The 15,974-nt window shown below is 43.6% G+C and overlaps 1 protein-coding gene across 1 annotated transcript in view; it reads right to left on the bottom strand.

The window, feature by feature from the left end:
• Positions 1-845: 845 nt before the first annotated feature.
• The window catches only part of LOC309867507 (myocyte-specific enhancer factor 2A-like), a gene marked incomplete at its 5' end in the record, with an annotated part of 92,026 nt that continues 76,897 nt past the window's right edge, over positions 846-15,974 (bottom strand). The window contains 3 exon segments of the mRNA XM_082736424.1: positions 846-1,119; positions 1,121-1,270; positions 2,269-2,395. Of these exon segments, the coding sequence (XP_082592550.1) occupies positions 912-1,119; positions 1,121-1,270; positions 2,269-2,395 (485 nt within the window). The 3' untranslated portion in view covers positions 846-911.

The raw sequence follows: 15,974 nt of genomic DNA, 5'->3' as shown, positions 1-15,974 counted from the left end.
ACAAGATAAAGCTATTCTCTTAAAAAAAAAGTTACAACATACAGCTTTGGCTTATATAAATAATTCATAGCAGAATGTGTTCAAAAGTAGTGAATATAATTTTATATATAGTCATCAATTCATAAGGGTGTTTTCTTTCATATAAAATATACATGAGCTAAAATCAGTTTCTTTAATATATGAATGTAAAAAGAAACTTCTGACATAGTCCAATTATAGCTTAATATATTAATTTATTTTGTTAATGCTCTATATTTCTAGGCTAGTATTTTCTGAATATCTCATGTGTGTTTTTTACTCTCTCTCTTTTTTATTAGCTAAAGATCACTTGTTTGACCCAATACATTTTTTGCACGTGCAATACAGTTATGTGTGGGGCTTTTTTGTTTTGTTTTAAAATATCAACAGCCCTTCCCATGCACCCCTCTGCAACAGAGACCCATGCCAGGCTGGGTAATATAAATGACATTTTATGTACAGTATTGCTTTCTTGGTTCCTGCTTTTCTACTGCTCTGTTCTACAAAGCATTTTTCTTAAGTAACTACAGTCACTGCACAGTTAAATAAAACAAGTAGGGGCCCTCTAGGTTTCTGCAAGCTAGTGTGGGAGAATTATATATGGGTACACGTTTCTCTGCAAAAACTGGTTATCTTATGAAACAAGTAGTCCAAGGAAGTGCCAGACTAGAATCTGCCTACAGGGCGCTTTGTTTGCCACGGGACATACATCTGTAGATCTACGAGGCAGGTAAGTGCCCGATTCTGTATGTAACACACACCCACACACACACACACACACACACTTCCACCCACACATATAAATATAGTTAACTCATGTCCTTATTTACCTATGTAGATATGTAGGGCAGTTCGCTGCGGGATCACGAAGTAGGAATACCAGCCCAGGAGCCTTAGGTCACCCATGAGTCCATCCTCATTCGCTTGACGGAAGGGCTTTCTCTGTCCTCCGTGGTGGGGGGTCGGCCAAGCACGATTGGAGAATGGAAGTCGCCCCGTGGATCCTCCCGGTCACTCCCATCATAGGAGCTGCTCGAGCTGCTCAGACTGTCCACAGGGGTGCGCCCCATTTCCTGCCAGGGCTGGGGGGGTTGGGGGGGTCTGTGGTGGCGGCCGCTGCAGCGGTGGCTGCTGCTGGAAGCCTGATGGGGTCATTCGATCCCGGGGAGGTGAAATTGGTTCTGACTTAATGTTGGTGTTTTGGTTGGTATTAATGGATAAATTCGAACCCTGAGATAACTGCCCTCTAGCACTGAAGGAAAGACAAGATGTTAGAGGGTTGGTGAGTGCATCTGTGTGACCGGAGTGATACTGCAGCCTCAACCCAACAGAGCCTGTCCAAATGCCCAGACTGGTTTTAATGACCTCTCCATGGGAGGAAAACAAAATCGGGTGGCTAGTTCTCCTGCCCAAGCCCTTGGTCCTTCTGCAGATGAAGGAGCCGAAACTGTGTGTCCGCTGCTGTGCGTGGACCAGAACGGGAGAGGAAGCCTTTGGCTTCCCCTCTGCTCCAGCCCTGGGAGAGGCACCGCTCACTGCTCGCACAGTACCTGCAAGGCCGTCACCTGACCCCGTCTTCCAGGGGAGGGCACCGCCTCAGACAGGCCACTCAGAGTAGCGGAGCGTGCGTACAGGCTTCTCCCCCCGAGCTGAGCGACCCTTTCAGCTCATGGGGTGTTCATTTAGGATGAACAGACCCCCAAGGGCCAACGGGTGAAGAAATGCAAGGAAAACCACCTTGGCTTTCTCCACGGACAGGACGGGAGGAACAGTAGGGGGTGGGCGTCTTGTGTGTGGAGCCAGCTAGCTACTGGGTTTCATGTGGATGATCCCAGCCCACTGCCCACACCGTCCCTCACCGAGAAGAGTTCAACGCAGAGAACATTCATTCTGGGCAGAGTGAGGGGACAGGCGTGAGAAAAGCTTACGGTGGGGCCCAGGGGTATCCAAAAGTCCTAGTAGCAGGGAGAATGTGGGGGCCACCTGTGCCTCAGTACCCCTTGGTCACCATCTCCAGAGAAGAGAAGCCTTGCCTCCCAAATCTCTTCAGGGAACGCCTAGTTTGAGCAGGACCCAAGCTATTATCCAGAAGCACGTAAAGGAAATATTTTCTCCAAACACTTGTACCACATAAAGAAGTCGTCCTAGGACCGTCACGTGACAGTCAACAGCACCAAAGACTGTAACTGATAGAAAAATAAAGTGCAAGGGCCGGGAGGAGAGATTCGGAGACAATTTCCCGTTACTCACACCAGAAAGCAGAGGGTGGCTTGTCCTAAATGGTGCTGCTGCCAGGCCGACATCTGTCCCAGAGACAGCATGCCCGGGGAGTTGAAGCCCTGCAGGGCCGACAGGTCTGGGCTAGTCAGTGAGTAATCTAGAACAAAGAGAGAAGTATCACTCATGTGAGAGAGAGAAGGCCCAAGCACAAGCTGGTTACCCCAGCTGCGAGAAGCCAGGTACCTCCTAACTAAAACACACACGTCTAAACCGACAACAGTTTTTCTTTCGGCAGCTCCTAGCTGCATTTGCTTGTCTGGGATGATCTCGATAAAGTCAGCGTCAACTCTGTGCTACGTGTTTACAGTCTCCTGTCTCACAAAAGGTTGAGATCCTTTCTCCAGACTTGTAAATAGAAATAATGGCAGGGCCATTGCTAAGGGACGTGCGCACGCAGCGGTCGCCTGACACGTGCGCACCGCTACCTCCTGGGAAAAGCAGCGACAGACCGGATAGAGCCTAGAGCAGCAGCTCTTCTCTTCCCGAGAAGAGGGGAGCAGGAAGGACACAGCAGCCCTCCTCATGTGGGGCCAGCTCGGTGGCCAAGTGAAGGACGCCGGCACACAGCGGGTGAGCAGTGGTCGCTCGCGGCCGGGGCTGTCTGAGATCGCTGACTGCGCGCAACACAGCTTCAAGTTCATGAAAAACTTACGTGTGACAAGAGTGTAACAGAGAATGTGGCTCATTTCCTCAGAAAGGCTCAGTCATAATCACTCTGGCCAAGACCCAGGACAATAGGTATCGTTCACACGTCGAGCTATTTCAGTTCTTCATTAACACTTGTTTTTTCCATTTACTTTCAAAGAGAGGTGGCAAAAACCCTTCTACTTTTAACTGTTTTTTCCCATCTCAAGGGAGGTATTTAAGGAAGCCCATCTTCCTAGTGCATTAACATTCATAAAAAAAGGGACTCAGAGGAAAGAACGTAGCTGCTGCTTGGGATCCTGCCGGCCTCCACACTCTGCTCCCGCCACGCTCTCCGACCGCCTCAGCCACTCCCCGCCGAGGTGCGCAGGGGTCCCGCATGCACACCGGTGCCCCCTGCAGCCCCCAGCTCTCGACCTCTAGGTCCACCCAGCTACCTCCTTGGTATCTTCATTTGGATGTCTCTCCAAACCCCTCAAATCTGACACCCGACTGGAATCGTCTCCTCCAAACCTGCTCCTTATCTTAATAAATGGCACCGATATTCACCTCGGTCGTGCCAGAGACCTGTGGGTGTTCTTGATACTTCTCTCCGACTTCCAGCGCCAACCACCAAGGCCCGTCAGTTCTCTGTGTTGTCTCTCAAACCTGCCTGTTTCACCAGCTTTCCTGCCACCGCTCTCCTCTAAGCCATCAGGATCCACTACCTGGGCCACCATGCGAGCCTCCGGACAGTCTCCTAGCATGCAGCCTTGCCCCAGGAACACTAGCCAAAGTGATCTTAAAGTAACAAATGGGCTCACGATACCTCTCTGCCTACGACTTTCTGGCTTCCCTGTGCTCTCAACATCCAAAATCTTCAACATGGCCTAGAAATTGTGACGTACCTCTACAGTTTCCACCCTTCACACCCTGCGCCATCCCGATCCCGCCGTGCTCCCTTCTCCCCAGAACAATCTCCCTGCCCCGCCCCGCTGAGTCAAGGGTGCCCCTCTAGCGAGGCTTCTCGTAGCTCTTAACACGACTGTGGTACCTGATTCTCACAGCGGTCTGTCCCAAGTTCCGCTGTGAACCGTACACTCCCGTGTGCCCAGCCCCACAGCTGCCACCCAGCGAGTGTTCAGCAGGCGTGTGCTGAATGGACACACGAGCAGGGCTGCGGAGGGATCTTATGAGGGGCATGACAAGACGAAGCACCGGGGCTTTTCCACATAAAAACTTGCACTTTTGGAAATGTTGATCCCACCTTCATCCCTTTCCTGATCATTTGGCACGAGTCTGACTCTGCACAGAAAGGCAGCTGCCAAACTACAGAAAGATGAAGGTGGAGGTGTTTAAAAAGGGCAACGAGACAGAGTAAAAATAATGTTTTTTAAGATTAAGCTGCACACATGCTCTGAAAATGAGCACAGAGACTGAGTCACAGTTAAAAGAAGGAATGAGACTGAGGCCAAGTGATTGATGGCTTTGAGAGAATCAGACTCTGTTTTTATGTTTTGGTAATTCCTTCTGGATTTTTAAAAAACAACTTCATGCTAATCCAACAACATTTCTTAAGCACGCAGAGTGGCACAGGGACATATCCTGGAAAACCCGTCATGAAAGCTCAAGAAACTGCTCTCGCTCCGAACAGAACTTGAACTAGTGCCACCTCCCCCGCTGGAGTGCCTCTGAACCTTTCAGGTCATGCTTTCCCCCCTCTTTCCTCACGTTCTCAGGTCTCAGAGCACAAACTACTAACCTCAGCCGCTTTGACCTCAGCTCCGGCCTGTATCCCGAGCTGGCACGAACCTGGGACAAAAGCTCTGCCCCTGGCATATGGGCGCGCCTACAGCTGGCGATCACCGCCAGGACACAGAATTTCTATGAACGTGTTATCTCTCGCTTCACTCTAAATTTGCACTTAATAGGTTTGGGCATTTTTTTCATATTGATTGTTAGAAAAGGTAGTGGACATTCTCCTAAGAGGCTTTCTTTTTTCAAGAAAACCTTTAAAAATTCTGTTTTAAATGAACTACACAGCAAGTGACAAGCAAATGTATCAATGGCCACAGGGAGCGTCAGACAGCAGTGTGAAAGCACCGTGCTAAAGCATTTACTCTGAAGGCTAAAATTAGATGGTTTTTATTACAGTCTGCTTATAAGAATCCTGAAAAGATGAATACCCTGCACCGCAGTCTGAAAGCTGACAAGGTATCGCTTAACTATTTCCTTCTTTCCTTCTCCCTTTGAAGCATCAGGTGTTTGGCTCAGTGGGTAAGAAGGCGAAACGACACCCGCCAATCTTCTGCCTCTCCCCAGAACGGCTGATCTGGAAGAAACCTGCCACGTGCCGGGCCTCTGTGGACAGCCTGCGTGGCCCACGGCACCTCTCCGGTCACTCAGCAGTGCTGACTTTGCCTTACAGACCCCCGCAATAGGTGTTGTAAGATGAAACGTCTAAGTAAACATAAATGAGTGAGAAGCTCCTCTCAGAAGGGAGGAATGACTGACTGGCTCTGAGGAGAAACAAGAAATGTCTTTGTTTTGCTCCTGAGGCACAAGGGACAGAAACTAAAAAAGGTAGGTACACAGAGGAATACACCAGCTGCCCGGTGCAGCCACGCACGTGTCCCCTTCCGGAGTCCCGAGTCCAGGCGGAGGCCGTGCTCCCCCCAGCAGGTCAACACCTGCCAGCCTGGAGGACTGCAGCGAGACGCACCAGAGAAAATGCCAAGCGGCGCTCTCGTCCTGTCTGGTCACAGATTCTGGGAACAGCTCTCTGTTTCTTTGTCAGGGTAAGTAAAAGCGGACACTGGGAAATCATTCCACAATGTATTTTTTTGTACGTTTTTCAAAGCTAACCTTTGTCTTTTAATATGCCCAAATGTGACTCTAAAGAACTGGAGATAATTGATTTCAATCAATATACTTGTAAAAAAAAGAAAATCACAAAAGCACATGGTGATCACCAAACAAAGAAGTACGAGCCACAGAAGGCAAGAGAGCAGGCTTAACCAGTGTTGTAGGCGGTTGGCATGGCTGAGTACATGAGTCCCTGCAGAGGCAAGCTCAGGGTGGTCACAGACACGACTGGGGTAGTTAGAGGCTGAGTGGTATGAGAACTGCTTATCCTTTGGGTATTCTGTGAGAGAGTAGAAAAAAGGGTCATTATTTGAGTATTTATATTCAGCCTTAGTATTTAAAAAATAACATTCAATTTAAAAGTGACATTTTTCACAGTTTTATGATGTGAACGTCAAAACCTTAGAAATACTAATGTGAACTAAATATTTAATTTCAAGGGACATAGTTTTACATTAATTATTCATTTTCCCTTGTCTTTCATAGTGTTTATCGGTGGCAAGGATATATCCTTAAAACAGAAACCTGCACTCTGGGTGAGAATGCTTTGATGTGTTACCATAAATGAGGACTTGCTGGCACTAAAATACCGCCAGGCTGCCCCAAATCAAACATCTAGGTTTTCGAGCTGAGGAGAGCCAAAAGTCTTTTGTATCCTGAGAGTGTAAGTAAGTTTAGGGATCGAAACCACTTGCACCGGCAGCATTCCCATGTTAGCGTGCTGTGAGGTCCTGGCTTCCTATAGTACAGTTTGCTTCCAGTTTTCCTGCCCTGTGCTCCTACAGTTGCTACACCAACACCCCCCCGCCCCGTGCCCCCCACACCCCCCGGTGCCCCATGCCCATACAAGCTCAGCCTCCCCTACTGTCACCCCCCCCCCCAGCGACCTATTTCTTGGCAGCAGGTTCCAATACACATCCCTGCTCAGGCTCCCGACACTTCTGAAAGAAGAGGCTTTGCGTGGAGAGCTTGTAACTAGCGCACTTCTCATGAGACGGCGAATGGTGCAACACTAAATGCTCGCTGACCGACTCCATTTACACCATATCCTATCTGTACCGGGAGTCAAAAAACCCAACTACTGAATAATCAAGTCAGCCTGACATGGCCACTCTACGTTTCAGGGGTGACAGCACTTTCTCACGACAGGGGCTTCCGAGAATGCTCCAAAAGCAGGATCAGATAAAGAGAACAGACTCCATGATCCATGGGTTCAGCACCCAAGAAGGCCAAAGCACAACTAGCCCAGGGCTTTTGATATAGAGACATCACCTACGTTTTTCTCCCCAATTCCCGACTTCCTAAGCTTGGGGAGGGGGGAATCATTTCACTTTTCTGAACCTCTCTGTTTGCACAGTAGGGAAGACAGTGATCTTTGTGCTGCCGGCCTTGGGCACTACTGGGAAGCTCTAATGAGCCAAGAGTTGGGAAGTGCTCTGGTGACTGGAGTACCACCCAGATGTAAGACAGTATCCTTAAATGACTCTCCTGAGAAACCCTGTGGCCCACATTTCTATGTCACTTCAGATCCACAGGTAAGACCCCTGGAGCTACCACAAAGCGAGGTTGTTTAGAACAGCAAGGCTTCTCAAGGCATCTCAGCAGCCCGGCTCTCACCATGAGAGTCTTTCTTCACCTTGTGGTTTTCAAAGATTTAGAAATTTATCTTTGAGATTCTGTAACTGGGGAGTGAACTTTAAGTGGGTGGAAGTCAGTGTATGGTAAGTGGGAACACATGTTCATCTCAGCATCAAGTTAATAATTTTAATGAGTTTTTGAGGTAGAGATATACTTTGGACTTAATCTGGAAACTCAGAGTCAGACAGTAGGCGAAAGAACACAGCATGACCCAGTTTGGACTAACTCTATCCATGCCAGGGCTTCAACTCCATGGCAATCTCCGGGCATGACCTCAAGAAGAGGTGGTGTGTATGTGTGTGTGTGTGTGTAACAGTGAATGCCAATATATAGGCAGGATGCATCAAAGCTTCGAATCTCCAAGGCATTGATTTTTCTGAGTAAGAGACTTGTGGGACCACTAGAGGGCAACATACTGCTACAGAATTGAAAGGAAACACTTGTGACAACTAACTTCTTAAGGGTAAACAGTCGAAGACAAATCATTTCATCTTTAATTATAAACTTCCATTTTCTAATTATTACCATATTACTAAATAAAGTATTTCCCCAGAAGAAAGTCTAAATCTGCACATGATATAATCCAACACCACAGTTGATGGCACACTAGTATATTTTAGTTTACTGAATACAAAACCACATCTCAAACTGTGAGTGATCACGAAGTTAAAGAATGATCTCTTAGTTTAAGGACAGAACACAGACAACCTTATCTAACAAGACACAAACTGTGCAAAACACACCAGCATGCGTATATATGTAATAATAAAATATAAATAAAACCAATAGATGCCTTCCCCCCATGCTCTGATGCAATCTGAACCCTTGTCCATGCTACAAACTAAACATTTTCAAGTTTTTCTCCCTTAAGGTCACTAATTCGCAACTGACAGAATTTATATGATTTCTGTGAATTTTGGGTTTTAGTTCCCAAAGAAGAGATAAAAGTTATTTTTAGTCAAATTTATTTTCTAGAAGAGAAGCCAATAGAAATCATTTATTTTAGAAAAAAGAAATCATTTATTTTAGAAAAACTTTTAACAACAGAGTATGTCCTGATAGAAAAAGGTAAATTTGTATATATTAAATTACAGACATTCCTTTTAGCAAACAGGGAACCCCCCTTATGGTTCAGATCATCTCATGCAGTATGAAATAATTCCAAGTCTGAAAAAAGTGACCTCACCAAAAATGATGTAATCTTTTTGAAAGAAAGAGAAATAACACAAGACCATGTGTTACAATCTGAGGAACTTTGAGGGTGAAGTCATTTTCTAAAAATATGTTAATAATTTGGGGAACTATATAAGGTATTTTATATCCTTCTTTAAAAAAAATCTTTAGCAAGTGTCTTGTGATCATTGACAGCTATTGTTTTTAAAGGCTCTGTTCCAATGTTCCCTCCAACAAACAAAATGGGTCAAGATATACAACTATAGGGGAGGAGTCAAGATGGCGGAGAAGTAGCAGGCTGAGACTGCTTCAGCTAGCCGGAGATCAGCTAGATAGCTTATCTAAAGATTGCAAACACCTGAAAATCCATCGGCAGATCGAAGAGAAGAACAACAGCAATTCTGGAAACAGAAAAACAACCACTTTCTGAAAGGTAGGACCGGCGGAGAAGTGAATCCAAAGCGAGGGGAAGATAGACCCCGGGGGGAGGGGCCGGCTCCCGGCAAGTGGCGGAGCAACCGCGCACAAAATCAGGACTTTTAAAAGTCTGTTCCGCTGAGGGACATCGCTCCAGAGGCTAAACCGGGGCGAAGCCCACGCGGGGTCAGCGTGGCCTCAGGTCCCGCAGGGTCACAGAAGGATCGGGGGTGTCTGAGTGTCGCAGAGCTTGCGGGTATTGGAACGGGAAAGCCGGCTGCAGAGACAGAGCCGACAGTAAGCTCGCAGCTCGGGGTTACCTTGAACCGGTCGCAGGCTCAGTGATCTCAGAGCACGGCCGGAGGTCAGGCAGATGGGAGTGACTGGGTGCTGTTCTCTGATGGCGCACTGAGGAGTGGGGCCCTGGGCTCTTGGCTCCTCCTGGCTGGAGACCAGGAGGCCGCCATTTGTATTCCCGTCCTCCAGAACAATACGGAAAGCACTCAGGGAACAAAAGCTCCTGAAAGCAAACCTGAGCGGATTACTCACCCCGGCCCCGGGTAAGGGCGGTGTAATTCCCCCTGGGGCAAAGACACTTGAGAATCACTACAACAGGCCCCTCCCCCAAAAGATCAACAAGAAATCCAACCGAGACCAAGTTCACCTACCAAGGAGTGCGGTTTCAATACCAAGGAGAGCAGGAGAATTCCAGAGGAGGAGAAAGCGAAGCACGGAACTCATGGCTTTTTTCCTGTGATTTTTTTTAGTCTTGCAGTTAATTTAATTTTTTCTTTTTCTTTTTTTTCTTCTTTTTTTTTTTTTTCTTCTCGCGTTCGGGTAAAAATTTTTTTTTTTAACTGTTACCTTTTTCTTTTTAAACGATTTTTTACTAGTTTATCTAATATATATATTTTTTCTTTTTTACATTTTTCTCAGGTGTTTACTTTTTTAAAAAAATTTTTTTCTTTTCTTTTTTCTTTTCTTTTCTTTCTTTCTTTTTGAACCTCTTTTTATCCCCTTTCTCCCCACTCACGATTTTGGATCTCTTCTAATTTGGTTAAAGCATATTTTCCTGGGGTTGTTGCCACCCTTTTAGTATTTTACTTGCCCCTTCATTTACTCTTATCTGGCCAAAATGACAAGACGTAAAAATTCAACACAAAAAAAAGAACAAGAGGCAGTACCGAAGACTAGGGACCTAATCAATACAGACATCGGTAATATGTCAGATCTAGAGTTCAGAATGACAATTCTCAAGGTTCTAGATGGGCTCGAAAAAGGCATGGAAGATATTAGAGAAACCCTCTCAAAAGATATAAAAGCCCTTTCTGGAGAAATAAAAGAACTAAAATCTAACCAAGTTGAAATCAAAAAAGCTATTAATGAGGTGCAATCAAATGGAGGCTCTCACTGCTAGGATAAATGAGGCAGAAGAAATAATTACTGATATAGAAGACCAAATGACAGAGAATAAAGAAGCTGAGCAAATGAGGGACAAACAACTACTGGACCACCAAGGGAGAATTTGAGAGATAAGTGACACCATAAGACGAAACAACATTAGAATAATTGGGATTCCAGAAGAAGAAGAAAGAGAGAGGGGAGCAGAAGGTATACTGGAGAGAATTATTGGGGAGAATTTCCCCAATATGGCAAAGGGAACGAGCATCAAAATCAGGAGGTTCAGAGAACGCCCCTCAAAATCAATAAGAATAGGCCCACACCCCGTCACCTAATAGTAAAATTTACAAGTTTCAGAGACAAAGAGAAAATCCTGAAAGCAGCCCGGGAAAAGAAGTCTGTAACATACAATGGTAAAAATATTAGATTGGCAGCTGACTTATCCACAGAGACGTGGCAGGCCAGAAAGAGCTGGCATGATATTTTTAGAGCACTAAACGAGAAAAACATGCAGCCCAGAATACTATATCCAGCTAGGCTATCATTGAAAATAGAAGGAGAGATTAAAAGCTTCCAGGACAAACAACAACTGAAAGAATTTGCAAATACCAAACCAGCTTTACAGGAAATATTGAAAGGGGTCCTCTAAGCAAAGAGAGAGCCTACAAGTGGTAGATCAGAAAGGAACAGAGACCATATACAGTAACAGTCACCTTACAGGCAATACAATGGCACTAAATTCATATCTCTCAATAGTTACCCTGAATGTGAATGGGCTAAATGCCCCTGTCAAAAGACACAGGGTATCAGAATGGATAAAAAAACAAAACCCATCTATATGTTGCCTCCAAGAAACTCATTTTAAGCCCGAAGACACCTCCAGATTTAAAGTGAGGGGGTGGAAAAGAATTTACCATGCTAATGGACATCAGAAGAAAGCAGGAGTGGCAATCCTTATATCAGATCAATTAGATTTTAAGCCAAAGACTATAATAAGAGATGAGGAAGGACACTATATAATACTCAAAGGGTCTGTCCAACAAGAAGATTTAACAATTTTAAATATCTATGCCCCCAACGTGGGAGCAGCCAACTATATAAACCAATTAATAACAAAATCAATGAAACACATCAACACTAATACAATAATAGTAGGGGACTTTAACACTCCCCTCACTGAAATGGACAGATCATCCAAGCAAAGATCAGCAAGGAAATAAAGGCCTTAAACGACACACTGGACCAGATGGACATCACAGATATATTCAGAACATTTCATCCCAGAGCAACAGAATACACATTCTTCTCTAGTGCACATGTAACATTCTCCAGAATAGATCACATCCTCGGTCCTAAATCTGGACTCAACCGGTATCAAAAGATTGGGATCATTCCCTGCATATTTTCAGACCACAATGCTCTAAAGCTAGAACTCAACCACAAAAGGAAGTTTGGAAAGAACCCAAATACATGGAGACTAAACAGTAACCTTCTAAAGAATAAATGGGTCAACCAGGAAATTAAAGAAGAATTGAAAAAAATCATGGAAACAAATGATAATGAAAATACAACGGTTCAAAATCTGTGGGACACAACAAAGGCAGTCCTGAGAGGAAAATATATAGTGGTACAAGCCTTTCTCAAGAAACAAGAAAGGTCTCAGGTACACAACCTAACCCTACACCTAAAAGAGCTGGAGAAAGAACAAGAAAGAAACCCTAAGCCCAGCAGGAGAAGAGAAATCATAAAGATCAGAGCAGAAATCAATGAAATAGAAACCAAAAAAACAATAGAACAAATCAACGAAACTAGGAGCTGGTTCTTTGAAAGAATTAATAAAATTGATAAACCCCTGCCCAACTTATCAAAAAGAAAAGAGAAAGGACCCAAATAAATAAAATCATGAATGAAAGAGGAGAGATCACAACTAACACCAAAGAAATACAAACTATTATAAGAACATACCATGAGCAACTCTACGCCAACAAATTTGACAGTCTTGAAGAAATGGATGCATTCCTAGAAACATATAAACTACCACAACTGAATCAGGAAGAAATAGAAAGCCTGAACAGACCCATAACCAGTAAGGAGATTGCAACAGTCATTAAAAATCTCCAAACAAACAAAAGCCCAGGGCCAGATGGCTTCCCGGGGGAATTCTAACAAACATTTAAAGAAGAACTAATTCCTATTCTCCTGAAACTGTTCCAAAAAATAGAAATGGAAGGAAAACTTCCAAACTCATTTTATGAGGCCAGCATCACCTTGATCCCAAAACCAGACAAGGATCCCACCAAAAAAGAGAGCTATAGACCGATATCCTTGATGAACACAGATGCGAAAATACTCAACAAAATACTAGCCAATAGGATTCAACAGTACATTAAAAAGATTATTCAGCACGACCAAGTGGGATTTATTCCAGGGCTACAAGGTTGGTTCAACATCCGCAAATCAGTCAATGTGATACAACATATCAATAAAAGAAAGAACAAGAACCATATGATACTTTCAATAGATGCTGAAAAAGCATTTGACAAAGTACAGCATCCCTTCCTGATCAAAACTCTTCAAAGTGTAGGGATAGATGGCACATACCTCAATATCATCAAAGCCATCTATGAAAAACCCACTGCAAATATCATTCTCAATGGAGAAAAACTGAAAGCTTTTCCACTAAGGTCAGGAACACGGCAGGGATGTCCATTATCACCACTGCTATTCAACATAGTACTAGAGGTCCTAGCCTCAGCAATCAGACAACAAAAGGAAATTAAAGGCATCCAAATCGGCAAAGAAGAAGTCAAATTATCACTCTTCGCAGATGATATGATACTATATGTGAAAAACCCAAAAGACTCCACTCCAAAACTGCTAGAACTTATACAGGAATTCAGTAAAGTGTCAGGATATAAATTCAATGCACAGAAATCAGTTGCATTTCTCTACACCAACAGCAAGACAGAAGAAAGAGATATTAAGGAGTCAATCCCATTTACAATTGCATCCAAAACCATAAGATACCTAGGAATAAACCTAACCAAAGAGACACAGAATCTATACTCAGAAAACTATAAAGTACTCATGAAAGAAATTGAGGAAGACACAAAGAAATGGAAAAATGTTCCATGCTCCTGTATTGGAAGAATAAATATTGTGAAAATGTCTATGCTACCTAAAGCAATCTACACATTTAATGCAATTCCTATCAAAGTACCATCCATCTTTTTCAAAGAAATGGAACAAATAATGCTAAAATTTATATGGAACCAGAAAAGACCTCAAATAGCCAAAGGGATATTGAAAAAGAAAGCCAACGTTGGTGGCATCACAATTCCGGACTTCAAGCTCTATTACAAAGCTGTCATCATCAAGACAGCATGGTACTGGCACAAAAACAGACACATAGATCAATGGAACAGAATAGAGAGCCCAGAAATAGACCCTCAACTCTATGGTCACCTAATCTTCGACAAAGCAGGAAAGAATGTCCAATGGAAAAAAGACAGCCTCTACAATAAATGGTGCTGGGAAAATTGGACAGCCACATGCAGAAAAATGAAATTGGACCATTTCCTTACACCACACACAAAAATAGACTCAAAATGGATGAAGGACCTCAATGTGCGAAAGGAATCCATCAAAATCCTTGAGGAGAACACGGGCAGCAACCTCTTCAACCTCTGCCGCAGCAACATCTTCCTAGGAACAACGCAAAAGGCAAGGGAAGCAAGGGAATAAATGAACTATTGGGATTTCATCAAGATCAAAAGCGTTTGCACAGCAAAGGAAACAGTTAACAAAATCAAAAGACAACTGACAGAATGGGAGAAGATATTTGCAAACGACATATCAGATAAAGGACTAGTGTCCAGAATCTATAAAGAACTTAGCAAACTCAACACCCAAAGAACAAATAATCCAATCAAGAAATGGGCAGAGGACATGAACAGACATTTCTGCAAAGAAGACATCCAGATGGCCAACAGACACATGAAAAAGTGCTCCATATCACTCGGCATCAGGGAAATACAAATCAAAACCACAATGAGATATCACCTCACACCAGTCAGAATGGCTAAAATCAACAAGTCAGGAAATGACAGATGCTGGCGAGGATGTGGAGAAAGGGGAACCCTCCTACACTGTTGGTGGGAATGCAAGCTGGTGCAACCACTCTGGAAAACAGCATGGAGGTTCCTCAGAATGTTGAAAATAGAACTGCCCTATGACCCACCAATTGCACTATTGGGTATTTACCCTAAAGATACAAATGTAGTGATCCAAAGGGGCACATGCACCCGAATGTTTATAGCAGCAATGTCCACAATAGCCAAACTATGGAAAAAACCTAGATGTCCATCAACAGATGAATGTATCAAGAAGATGTGGTATATATACACAATGGAATACTATGCAGCCATCAAAAGAAATGAAATCTTGCCATTTGCGACAACATGGATGGAACTAGAGCGTATCATGCTTAGCGAAATAAGTCAAGCAGCGAAAGACAACTATCATATGATCTCCCTGATATGAGGAAGTGGTGATGCAACATGGAGGCTTAAGTGGGTAGGAGAAGAATCAATGAAACAAGATGGGATTGGGAGGGAGACAAACCATAAGTGACTCTTAATCTCACAAAACAAACTGAGGGTTGCTGGGGGGAGGGGGTTTGCGAGAAGGGGGTGGGATTATGGACATTGGGGAGGGTATGTGCTTTGGTGAGTGCTGTGAAGTGTGTAAACCTGGTGATTCACAGACCTGTACCCCTCAGGATAAAAATATATGTTTATAAAAAATTAAAAATTAAAAAAAAAAAGAAATAATTCTTTACTTTTAAATATTTTTTCCTCTAAACTTCTCTGGGAATCCTAACTGTTTATTCTTTTCATTCATAAAGAGTATATCTGGTATAATAATGAGTTTAAACTACTTTTTCCAAACTACTAAACCAAAATGGCATCATTGTTGAAAATGAGCTAAAACATATTATCTGGCTCTTCCTCACAAAAATAACATTTTAAAAATACCCATGGCAGATCATTTATTTTAGGGACAATTTATAGTAAAAACACTTTAAACCCATGTATGCTCTAAGTATTTCACATAAATACATGCTTCCAGTTGGTATCTTAGTTGACATAAAAAGTCTACTCAGATCTAATTCTGTTAAAAAGCAGTTATATATATATATATATATATATATATATATATATGCCATTTAGAATGCAAGACACACAAATGGAGTAAGTAGAGTTACATGCAGTCTAGGTAAAATTGGCATGTACGAGTATGAGTTAATGAAGAATCACGACATACAATCTTGATGCATTATGAGATGCTGAGGTGTACCCTAAGAAGCGGGATTTATCTCTGTTTATACGTAATAATGTAAACAGACTTTTAAATAACTCACTAAAGGGGTGCCTGGGTGGCTCAGTCGGTTAAATGTCTGCCTGTGGGTCAGGTTGTGATGCGGTTCTGAGACTGAGCCCCACGTCCAGCTCCCCAGTCAGCAGGTCAGCAAGGAGATTCCTTGTTTCTCTCCTTCT

This window comes from Mustela nivalis, assembly GCF_964662115.1.
Source record: "Mustela nivalis genome assembly, chromosome: 6".
NCBI classification, from domain to species: domain Eukaryota; kingdom Metazoa; phylum Chordata; class Mammalia; order Carnivora; family Mustelidae; genus Mustela; species Mustela nivalis.
The sequence above is the reverse complement of the archived record's forward strand: the minus strand, read 5'-3'. Positions and strand labels throughout refer to the sequence as shown.